The 12,346-nt window shown below is 37.8% G+C and overlaps 1 protein-coding gene across 1 annotated transcript in view; it reads left to right on the forward strand.

Annotated features, from left to right (window-relative positions):
- C31H8orf89 (chromosome 31 C8orf89 homolog) overlaps positions 1 to 12,346 on the forward strand; it is a 51,984-nt gene that overhangs the window by 14,802 nt on the left and 24,836 nt on the right. The window contains exon 2 of the mRNA XM_087420359.1: positions 10,605 to 10,771. Coding sequence (XP_087276485.1) covers positions 10,645 to 10,771 — 127 coding nt within the window. The 5' untranslated portion in view covers positions 10,605 to 10,644. The remainder of the gene's footprint in view (positions 1 to 10,604; positions 10,772 to 12,346) is intronic.

Below are 12,346 nucleotides of genomic sequence, written 5' to 3' on the forward strand. Positions count from 1 at the left end.
ATGGAAGAGATCTTTAGCCATTAAATGCTTGCATCCCTTTGAAGAGCAATCTGTTTGATGCCTCTAAGTCACCGCCCAGGGATGGGCTGGCCTGACTCACTCCCCCTGACCTGGACTTAGCTTAAGAGATAGCTTAAGGGGCCTGCCCCGTGGCCTAGTGGTGAAGTGCACGCGTTCCGCTGCTGGCGGCCCGGGTTCGGATCCCGGGCATGTACCGATGCACCGCTTGTCGGGCCATGATGGGGCGGTGTCCCATATAAAGTGGAGGAAGATAGGCACAGATGTTATCCCAGGGCCAGTCTTCCTCAGCAAAAAGAGGAGGATTGGCGTGGATGTTAGCTCAGGAATGATCTTCCTCACACACACACAAAAAAAGACATAGCTTAAGACTTATCCCGAAGCCTTTCTTGAGAATTAACCACTCCCTTTGTGCTCCCACAGTGCCCTGTATGCACCTTTTTACATGAGATTTACTTTTAACCCCATTCCAATATGTTTCTTTTCCTACTCAAAACCTTCTGATGGATTTTCAGTGCACTTAGAACAAAATCCAAACTCTATGTTGTGGTTTATAAAGCCCTAAAATATCTGATACCTGCTATCTTTGCAACCTTATCTTACACCTCTCTCCCTGTTGCAAGCGACATATGTAATTTTAAATTTTCTAGAGGCCACATTAAAAAGGTAAAAATAGGTGAAATTAATTTAAATAATCCGTTTTATTTAATCCAACATATCCAAAATTATCATTTCAACATAACATCAATCAATCAATATAAAAATTATTAATGAGACATTTTATAATCTTTTTTACCACATCAAGTCTTTGAAGTCTGGTGTGTGTTTTACACTTACAGCACATCTCAATTCTGACCAGCCACATTTCAAGTGCTCAGTAGCCACATGTAGCTAGTGACTACTCTATTGGACCACATAGGTGCTGACACACAGATCTTTTTTTGCCTTAGAACACGCTGGCCTCATTCTGGCTTTGGGGCCTTTGCACTCACTATTCTCTTTGCGGAGAATGCTCTCCCTCCTTACCATCTTCTCCAGATATCTCTGGCTATGTCTCGTCCATTCGGATCTCAGCTCAAGATCATCTAGCATCTGTGAGGACTTCTTTTTTGTTTTGTTTTGTTTATTGCAGTAACATTGGTTTATAATATTGTATAAATTTCAGGTGTACATCATTATACTTCTATTTCTGCATGGATTACATCATGTTCTCATGTTAACCACCCAAATATTAATTACAATCCATCACCACACACGTGCCTAATTATCCCTTTCGCCCCCTTCCCTTCCCCTCTGGTAACCACCAATCCAATCTCTGTCTCTGTGTGTTTGTTTGTTGTTGTTATTATCTACTACTTAATAAGTGAGATCTATGGTATTTGACCTTCTCCCTCTGACTTATTTCACTTAGCATAATACCCTCAATGTCCATCCATGTTGTCACAAATAGGTGGATTTCATCATTTCTTATGGCTGAGTAGTATTCCATTGTGTATATATACCACATCTTCTTTATCCATTCATCCCTTGATGGGCACTTAGGTTGCTTCCAAGTCTTGGTTATTGCGAATAACACTGCAATGAACACAGGGGTGCATGTTTCTTTACACATTGGTGTTTTCAAGTTCTTTGGATAAATACCCAGCAGTGGAATAGCTGGATCATATGGTAATTCTATCCTTAATTTTTTGAGGAGTCTCCATACTGTTTTCCATAGTGGCTGCACCAGTTTGCACTCCCACCAGCAGTCTATGAGAGTTCTCTTCTCTCCACATCCTCTCCAACACTTGTTGTTTCCTGTCTTGTTAATTATAGCCATTCTGACGAGCGTGTGAGGTGATATCTCATTTTAGTTTTGATTTGCATTTCCCTGATAGCTAATGATGTTGAACATCTTTTCATGTGCCTGTTGGCCATCTGTATATCTTTGGAGAAATGTCTGTTCAGGTCTTTTGCCCATTTTTTAATTGGGTTGTTAGATTTTTTGTTGTTGAGATGCATGAGTTCTTTATATATTTTAGAGATTAACCCCTTATCAGATGTATGGTTTGCAGATATCTTCTCTCAATTGTTAGGTTGTCTTTTCGTTTTGTTGATGGTTTCCTTTGCTGTGCAGAAGCTTTTTAGTTTGATGTAGTCCCATTTGTTTATTTTTTCTGTTGTTTCTCTTGCCCCATCAGACATGGTGCTTGAAAATATGTTGCTAAGCCTGATGTCAAAGAGCGTACTGCCTATGTTTTCTTCTAGAATTTTCACGGTTTCAGGTCTTACATTCAAGTCTTTAATCCATTTTGAGGTAATTTTTGTGTGTGGTGTAGGATAATGGTCTACTTTCATTTTTTTGCATGTGGCTGTCCAGTTTTCCCAACACCATTTGTTGAGAGACTTTCCTTTCTCCATTGTATGTTCTTGGCTCCTTTGTCAAAGATTAGCTGTCCATAGATGTGTGGGTTTATTTCTGGGCTTTTGATTCTATTCCATTGATCTGTGTGTCTGTTCTTGTGCCAGTACCATGCTGTTTTGGTTACTATAGCTTTGTAGTATATTTTGAAATCAGGGAGTGTGATACCTCCAGCTTTGTTCTTTTTTCTCAGGATTCCTTTAGCTATTTGGGGTCTTTTGTTGTTCCATATAAATTTTAGGATTCTTTGTTCTATTTCTGTGAAAAATGTTGTTGGAACTTGGATAGGGATTGCATTGAATCTATAGATGGCTTTAGGAAGTATGGACATCTTAACTATGTTAATTCTTCCAATCCAAGAGCACGGAATTTCTTTCCATTTCTTTGTGCCTTCTTCAATTTCTTTCAGCAATATTTTATCGTTTTCAGTGTACAGCTCTTTCACCTCTTTGGTTAAGTTTATTCCTAGGTATTTTATTCTTTTTGTTGCAATTGTAAATGAGATTGTATTCTTAATTCTCTTTATGCTACTTCGTTGTTAGTGTACAGAAATGCAACTGATTTCTGTATGTTGATTTTGTATCCTGCAGCTTTACTGTATTCATTTATTACTTCTAAAAGTTTTTTGGTGGGTTCTTTAGAGTTTTCTATATATAAAATCATGTCATCTGCAAATAGTGACAGTTTTACTTCTTCCTTTCCGATTTGGATCCTTTTATTTCTTTTTCTTGCCCGATTGCTCTGGCTAGGACTTCCAGTACTATGTTAAATAGGAGTGGTGAGAGTGGGCATCCTTGTCTGGTTCGTGTTCTTAGAGGGATAGCTTTCAGTTTTTCACCATGAAAGATGATATTAGCTGTGGGTTTGTCATATATGGCCTTTATTATGTTGAGGTACTTTCCTTCTATATCCATTTTATTCAGAGTTTTTATCATAAATGGATGCTCTATCCTGTCAAATGCTTTCTCTGCTTCTATTGAGATGATCACGGGGTTTTTATTCTTCCTTTTATTAATGTGGTGTATCATGTTGATTAATTTGCAAATGTTGAACCATCCCTGCATCTCTGGAATAAATCCCGTCTGATCATGGTGTATAATGTTTTTAACGTATTGTTGTATGCGATTTGCTAGTATTTTGTTGAGGATTTTTGCATTGATGTTCATCACTGATATTGGCCTGTAATTTTCTTTTTTTTGTGTTGTCCTTGTCTGGTTTGGTATCAGGGTAATGTCAGCTTCATAGAATGAGTTAGGGAGCTTTACCCACTCCTCAATTTTTTGGAGGAGTTTCAGAACGATAGGTATTAAGTCTTCTTTGAATGTTGGGTAGAATTGTGAGGCCTTCTTTAGCCACCCAATCTGAAATACTTCCTGCTCCTTGGCATATTGCCATGATGAATTACAGTCAGTCCTCGTTATTCATAGATTCTAATCTGCTAATTCACCTACTCATTAAAATTTATTTGTAACTCTGAAATCAGTACTTGTGGTGTGTTCCTGGTCACTTGCAGACGTGTGCAGAATGGTGAAGTTCGAGTCGCCTGACCCACTGTTCCCAGCTGAGGTCAAACACGGTTTCAGCTCTCATACTGTAAGCAAGTGTCCTTTATCCTGTCTGTTCAGTGCCATGCTTTCACATGTTTGTGCTTTTTGTTGGTGATTTCACTATTTAAAATAGCCCAGAAGTATAGTGCTAAAATACTATCTTGTTCCTCAGTGCAAGAAGACTGTGCTGTGTCTTATGGAGAAAATATGTGTTAGATAAGCTTCCTTCAGGCATTAGTTATCCTGCTGTTGGCTGTGAGTTCAATGTTAATGAATCAACTATATAAATAAGGTGTTTTTAAACAGAAACATGCCTAAAACAAGGTTATGTGTTGATCAGTTGATGAAAATGTTGTGACCAGAGGCTCATAGGACCCTAATCTTTGTATTTCCCCTAGGAGCAATGGTTTAATATTCACTAATTCAGTGTTCACGGTGACTTTTTAGAACATAACTTTCAGAAATAATGAGACTTGGCCTCACTTTCATTGTATTTTATCTGAAATAAACCTTGTTCATTTATTTGCTTATTTAATGTCTGAGTCCCCCAGCTAAGCTTCAGGAGAACAGGGACCCTGTCTGGTTTGGTTCACTATTGCATCCTTAGTGCCTGCCATATGATTGGCATTCAGTACATTTTTGTTAAATGAATGAATGGATGGATAAATAATAGTGAACAAATACTTGCCAGCCCTGGTGGTCTAGTGGTTAAGAGTCAGTGTTCTTACCACTAAGGCCTGAGTTTGTTTCCCGGCCAGGGAACCACACTGCCCATCTGTTGGTTGTCATACTGTGGTGGCTGCGTGTTGCTGTGATGCTGAAAGCTATGCCACTGGTATTTCAAATACCAGCAGGGTCACCCATGGTGGACAGGTTTCAGTGGAGCTTCCAGACTAAGACAGAGTAGGAAGAAGGACGTGGCCACCCACTTCTGAAACAATTGGCTGTGAAAACCCTATGAATGGCAGCAGAACATTGTCTGATACAGCCCCAGAAGATGAGAGGGTGGTGCAAAGAGACCAGGCAGGGTTCTGCTCTGCTGCCCACAGGGACCTAGGAGTCAGAATCTTCTCATCAGCATTGACACAACAACAAACAAGCATTTAATTAACATTTCCTTCTAGTTCTACACTAGGTGATAAAAAGATAATCTTAATTTAAAAACATTTGGAATATTTTTAATACAAAAAATGTTTAAATACACCCATATTTTAGAATGCCTTGAAAATGTAGTCATTATTTTACAGCTATTAGTTTTAAACAATTAGTTTATCTCAGTCCCGAGTCTCTTTCCTGTTAATTCGAGAAAGCATTTGTTTTGAGTGAGTTCTTTATGGCCTGCCCTAGCACATGTGTACTTTGTTCTTTTTATTATCTCTTTGTACATGTGTTTTTTTTTTAACAGCCCTTTTTCCAGTCCCATAAAGTGTCCTTAATTTTTCTCTTTCTGCTAGAATTAAGTAGTGACCATGTTTTCAGGAAACATCAGATCAAAAACATTTGGTTTTTTATTATTTCAGCACATTCCTTAAGTTGTACATTCTTGCAGCTGTGGGCTTTTTTCCCCTCTAACTTTTTATTATGGAAAATTTCAAACATACGCAAAAGTGTAGCGATAATAGTATGATAAACCCTCATGTACTCCTTGTGTGAACTTTTCCCCAAAAATTCCATCTTAAGAAAGTTGTCTCTTTCGCTGGTTTGATAAATTGCCCCGAGAGGCATTTACGGTTAGTCCCCGATTGCTGCTTCTGTCCTGGAAGAGAGACTTCTAAGAAGGAAGAGGAGGGTCCGCCTTGAAGCTGAGAGAAAGCTGTCTGGTCATCTTCACCTTCACAAATAAAAGAGACTGGAGTCTGGTTGGTGATTCTAAGAGTCTTTTAAGACTTTGGAAATTGCCGTTTACTCTATATTTTAGTTTAGATTTGTTGTCATTTTCCTTATTGTTGTTGCTGTTATGGCTGTCTTATTTTCTCAACTCTTGAGCAATAAACCCTATGAAATCAAGAGTTCCGGAGCATCAAAGAATGTACCACTCTTCTCTCTCTTGCTTGGAAGGAGGATCAAGCCCAGGAATAGAGAGTGGTGGGAGCCTTGAGAAGGACGGGAAGCAGTGTGTGCCTCTGAGCCTGCTGCAGCCAAGGAAAGGGGCTCAGGGCCAAGGACCTGACAGGTCCTGCTGGAGACACCCAAGTGGGCCCTGGGCACGGAGCTGAGGTTGTGACTGTCCCTTCTCTTTGCAGTCCGCGAGTGCACTTCCTAATGCTTCTCACCCCACTCTGGAGCCGTAATTGTCTGGTTTCCACGCTCGCCTTTAACTCCCAACACTGCCGTTTCAGAGCAGACCCAAGATCTCATCACCAAATCCAGACTTTTCTCCCCTTATTCTTATCTTGTTTTCTCATGTTACGATAAATAACCTCTCCAGGATTTGCCAGAGCTGGCTCCTTAGGCATGGGCTGCCTAGGAGACGATAACCTCTCACCATTCCCTCATCGCTGAGGCTACCTTTGTCTGCCCTCCTTTCCTCCTCCTTTTTCCTCTGTCCTCCTTCTCCCTCTTCTTCTCTTCTTTCTTTCTCTTTCTTCTCTTTTCCCTCACCTTCTTCTGTCTCTGCGCCCACATCCTCGCCTTTCCCCCTCCTTCCGTGCTGGCGCGCACCCATGCGTACAGACACACCCCCGTGCACACTTGCGCTGCATGAAACTACGTTGGTGAGCCATGTTCCCTCTCACTTCACCACCTTTTTACACGCCTTTCCTCTGCTAGGAGCCATCTCCTCCCTCCCCTCCCTGACGCCTTTGCTTTGTTAGCTTCCTGCCAAAAGGCTTCCCTGACGCCCGGCTAGGTGAGGCGCGCCTCCTCTGGGCTCCAGCGCCCCGTACCTATTGTTTCCCTTCATAGCACTTACTACACCGTACTATCCGTTCCCCCGTCTGGGTTTCCCTTGCTGCACTGGAAGCTCCTCAGGGCAAGGACTGTTTGTTTATCATGTTTCCCCAATGTCTTGTGCAATTCTTGGCATGGAATCAACCCTCAGTCAATAATATTTTGTATGAATGAATGAGCACAGCTGAATCTGGATATCTTTAATCTTTTTGTTGTGAAGATTGGAGAAAATGAATATAAAATGCCCAGGAAGGAGCATGGACTAATAGGCATTCAATTAATAGTAACTGTAGTGGTGGTTGTCGTTCTCCTGAGAGTAGGGGCAGCCTCTTGCTCATGGTTGTACTCTCTTCAGAGCTTAGTAATGACGCTTAGTACATATGATTGAATTGAATGTATAGTAAATGAGCCAGATACATGATTAATTATTCTTCTGTGTCTGTGTTTAGAATAAAAGTAATGGCTGTCTTGAGAACATGTTTATTTTCCATGGAGTATAGAAATTATCTTTTTTTCAGGCACAAATGCATTTTCTACTGGTAATAATTTTTTTAATGTTTATTTTATTGTGGTAAGACACTTAACATGAGATTTACCCTCTTAACAGATTTTTTAAGTGTACAATACAGTATTGTTATCTATAGGTACAATGTTGTACAGCTGAGCTCTAGAACTTATTCATCTTGCATAACTGAAACTTTATACCTGCTGATTAGCAACTCCCCATTTCCTCCTTCCCCCAGCCCCTGGCAACCACCATTCTATGCTTCTATGAGTTTGACTATTTTAGATTCATCATATAAGTGGAATCACGCAGTATTTGTCCTTCTGTGACTGGCTTATTTCACTTAGCATAACGTCCTCAAGATTCATCCATGTTGTTGCATATTTCAGGTTTTCCTTCTTTTTGTGGCTGAGTGATATTCCATTGTATATCTATACCACATTTTCTTTATCCATCCATCTCTTGATGGACATTAAGGTTGTTTCCACATCTTGGCCACTGTGAATAATGTTGCAATGAACATGGGAGGGCTAGTAACTCTTCAAGATCCTGACTTCAATTCTTTTGGATAAATACTCAGAGGTGGGATTGCTGGATCATATGGTAGTTCTATTTTTAATTTTTTGAGGAACCTCCATACTGTTTTCCATAGTGGCTGCACCATTTTACATTTCCACCAATCATGCACAAGAGTTCCGATTCTCTATGTGCTAACCTATACGTGTCTTTTAAAAAATTTTATAATAGCCATCCTAACAGGTGTGAGGTGATATCTCATTGTGGTTTTGATGTCTGTCTCCCTGATGGTTAGTGACATTGAGCATCTTTTCATATAATTGTTGGCCATTTGTATATCTTCTTTGGAGAAATGTCTATTCAAGTCCTTAGCCCGTTTTTAAATAGGGTTATTTGTTGTTGTTTTCTTTGCTATGGAGTTGTAGGAGTTCCTTATATATTTTGGATATTAACCCCTTATCAGATATATGATTTGAAAATATTTTCTCCCAGTCTGTCATTTTCTTTTTCACTCTGTTGATTGCTTCCTTTACTGTGCAGAAGCTTTTAGTTTGATGTAGTCCTGCTTGTCTATTTTTGCTTTTGTGTCATGTGCTTTTGGTGTCAAATCAAAATCATTGCCAAGACCTGTGTCATGAAGCTTTTTCTCTATGTTTTCTTCTAGGAGTTTTATAGTTTCAGGTCTTAGATTTAAGTCTTTAATCCATTTTGATTGATTTTCGTGTATGGTGAAAGATAAGGGTTCGATTTCATTCTTTTGCATGTGGATATCCAGTCTTCCCACCACCATTTGTTGAAGAGACTATCCTTTCCCTATTGTGTATTCTTGGTACCCTTGTTAAGATGAGTTCACCATATATGTGTGGATTTATTTCTGGGCTCTCTATTCAGTTCCATTGGCCTGTCTTTATGCCAGGGGCGTATTGTTTCAATTGTTTTAGCTTTGTAATATATTTTGAAATCAGGAAATTTGATGCCTCCAGCTTTGATCTTCTTTCTCAAGTTTGTTTTGACTATCTGGGGTCCTTTGTGGTTCCCTGTGAATTTTTGAATTGTTTTTACTATTTCTGTAAAAAACTCCATTGGGATTTTGATAAAGATTGCATTGAATCTGTAGATTGTTTTGGATAGTATGGATATTTTGACAATATTAAGTTTTCCAATCTGTGAACATGAAATATTTTTCCATTTGTTTGTGTCTTCTTTAATTTCTTGCATCAGTGTTTTGTAATTTTTCAGTGTACAGGTCTTTCACTCCCTTAGTTAAGTTTATTCCTAAGTATTTTATTCTTTTTGATGCTATTGTAAATTGGATTGTTTTCCTAATTTCTTTTGCAGATAGTTTGTTTTTAGTGTTTAGAAATGCTAGTGATTTTTGTTTGTTGATTTTTGTATCTTGTTTTTGGATTTTGTTCCTGATCTTAGAGGAAAAGCTTTCACTTTTTCACCATTGAGTATGATGTTACCTGTGGGCTTTTCATATACAGCCTTTATTATGTTGAGATAATTTCTCTCTATTCGTAGTTTGTTGAAAGTTTTTATCGTGAAAGGGTGTTGAATTTTATCAGATGCTTTTTCTGCATCTATTGAGATGATCATGTGATTTTTTTATCCTCCATTCTGTTAATGTGGTGTATCACATTAATTACGGTAGTTCCCCTTGTCCAAAGGGGATATGTTCCAAGACCCCCAGCAGATGCCTGAAACCATGGATAGTACCAAACCCTCTATATACTATGTTTTTTCCAATACATACATACCTATGGTAAAGTTTAATTTGTAAATTAGGCACAGTAAGAGATTAACAACAACAACTAATAATAAAATGGAACGATTATAACAATATACTGTAATAAAAGTTACTGTATATCTCAGCAATCTCAGCATATGATTTTTTTCTTTCCTTATTGAGAACTTTTATGTTTTCTCTTAAAGGAAGCACTTTACAGCTTCTCTTTGGCATATCCAAATTGCCAGCATCCCTCTTGCGCTATGGGCTATCATTAAGTAAAATAAGGGTTACTTGAACACAAGCACTGTGATACCAGGACAGTCAATCTGATCACCTAGAGAGTTACTAAGTGACTCATGGTAGGGTAGCATATATAGAGTGGATACGCTGGACAAAGGGATGATTCATGTCCTGGGTGAGATGGAGTGTGATGGTGTGAGATTTCATCAAGCTGCTCAGAACAGCATGCAATTTAAAACTTATGAATTGTTTATTTCTGGAATTTTCCACTTAATATTTTTGGACCGTGTTTGACCACGGGTAACTGAAACCACAGAAAGAAAAACCACATGTAAGGGAGGACTACTGTAATTTTTGTATGTTTAACCATGCTTGCATCTATCTCAGAGATAAATCCCACTTGGTCATGGTGTATAATGGTAATATTTTTGAGAGATTCCTAAGCATTCTATTGTCTTGTACATAATAACTTGCTGTTGGACTTTAAATTTTTTTATATCGCCAAATATCTGTAACCTAGAATTTGAAAGAATTCATTAAAATATTTAAAAGAAAAGATTCTTACTATATTTTAATCTATATTCTTAAAGGCCTCTTGCTTTAAAATCCCATGAATATGTTTTTACATGTTATGGGTAAACTTTTCATTTAAAACTATGTTATCATTTAATCTGCATGATGGAAAACAAATCAGAAAAAATATTTATCTCTGAAATACCTTTTTTTTTTGTATTTTGTGTCCTGAATCTGGAGTAGCATCTCACTTTCACCAGCATCGTTGAAAGAAGGAAAAAAAATGCCAGTGCTATCTCCTGAAATCAAATTTGAGACTTCTAATGTCACCAGAAATTCTCTTGACAGTCGTTTTCTCTTTGCGAGTAGTTGGAGGAAAGCAGTTTTAGCAACACACAAGATGAGGAAAGGTAACTTCATTTTTACTCTTATTTTACTTAAGAAAATATAGAAATAGTGCCTTGAATTTATGTGTATTTTATTAAGCCGTCAAGAGACATTTTATAATTTCTCTAACATTTATGAAAGAATAATGTCGTAAGCTTATGGAAAAGAAAAATGGAAGCAAATTAAAATTAATTTACTTAATGTAATTCTGTAACTCAGGAGAGAAATTTTAAAGAACTACTTCTCTTGATATCAGTTCAGTACTATCTCTGTTGGATCATACTACTTTTCATAAATTGTTTTTGTTTTTAAATACCTAAAAGTTGGTTTTTATATATTAAGAAACCCAAATCTTTAACAGTACCTTTTTGTATTAATAATTCTAGCCAAAACTTTATTTTTTGAGTGACTTATGTGGAAAATATCTTCTATAGTTGGTCAATAGAGACTAATTTGAGAACTTTTGACATGTATAGGAGTGTATTAATAGCTTTTCTCCCTTAATTTCAAATTATAATTGTATTTCCTGTTTATCATGAGTTCTGCCTTCAGCTTTATTTTTTTTTTTTAATTTTTATTTATTTATTTTTTTCCCCCAAAGCCCTAGTAGATAGTTGTATGTCATAGTTGCACAGCCTTCTAGTTGCTGTATTTGGGACGCGGCCTCAGCATGGCCTGAGAAGCGGTGTGTCGGAGCGCGCCCGGGATCCGAACCTGGGCCACCAGCAGCGGAGCGTGCGCACTTAACCGCTAAGCCATGGGACCGGCCCTGCCTTCAGCTTTATTAATGGAGATATAATTCTTGAAAATAGCAAAATTCAAACTCCCCAACCATATCATTACTCCTGGTTTTGAGTGTGTTGCTATATTTTTTCAACTTTTTCGCTAGATTCCCATTAACGGTACTCAGAAGACACCAATTTATCGCCCCCCTACCCACAAATCTAATTATTGAAAAGAGGATCTATATGTTTTTTGATCAAGAGAAACTGTTTTTTTTCCAAAAGAGGAAAAATCAAAGGTTGCAAAATAGAATTTTGAGTATTTAATGTAACTCCAGTCCTGTTAAATGCTATTTTTATTTCTGTGCTAGACTTGCTTAGTAGAGGAAGCTTAAAAACAATTCTCTATGTTTAGTTTAAAGATTACCCAACCCTTTAATCTCTTAATTTGCTCTTTCCATTTACTGCCTTCATTTTGAAGGTCTTAAAAATAATTTGACAATCTCTTTGTCCAATGATATGTGAGCTCAGTAGAAGCAGCAATCTTGATGCTTCAATGTTGCTGCTCATAGATTTGGTGTGGAATTTTGCAGAGAGAAAATTAAAATCAATGCCTAAAATAGAATTCTTTTATCTCTCATTGCTAGCTCAGATGATCGTGTATTTATGCCTCTTAATTATTTACATAAAACAGGAAGGTGGATTTAAAGTAGCAGATAATACAAGACTCTTGAAAGTGCTTTTAAACTCTATTTCGATGTGAAGGTATTTAATATTCTGGGAATTCTCATTATATAAAATAATAAAGGCAGAGGACAGTGACATCTGTGGGAGATCTGTGACACCGTCCTTTTCCTTATTCTAATTCTTAATCAG

This window comes from Ceratotherium simum, chromosome 31, assembly GCF_057802395.1.
Source record: "Ceratotherium simum simum isolate JZ-2026a chromosome 31, ASM5780239v1, whole genome shotgun sequence".
NCBI lineage: Eukaryota > Metazoa > Chordata > Mammalia > Perissodactyla > Rhinocerotidae > Ceratotherium > Ceratotherium simum.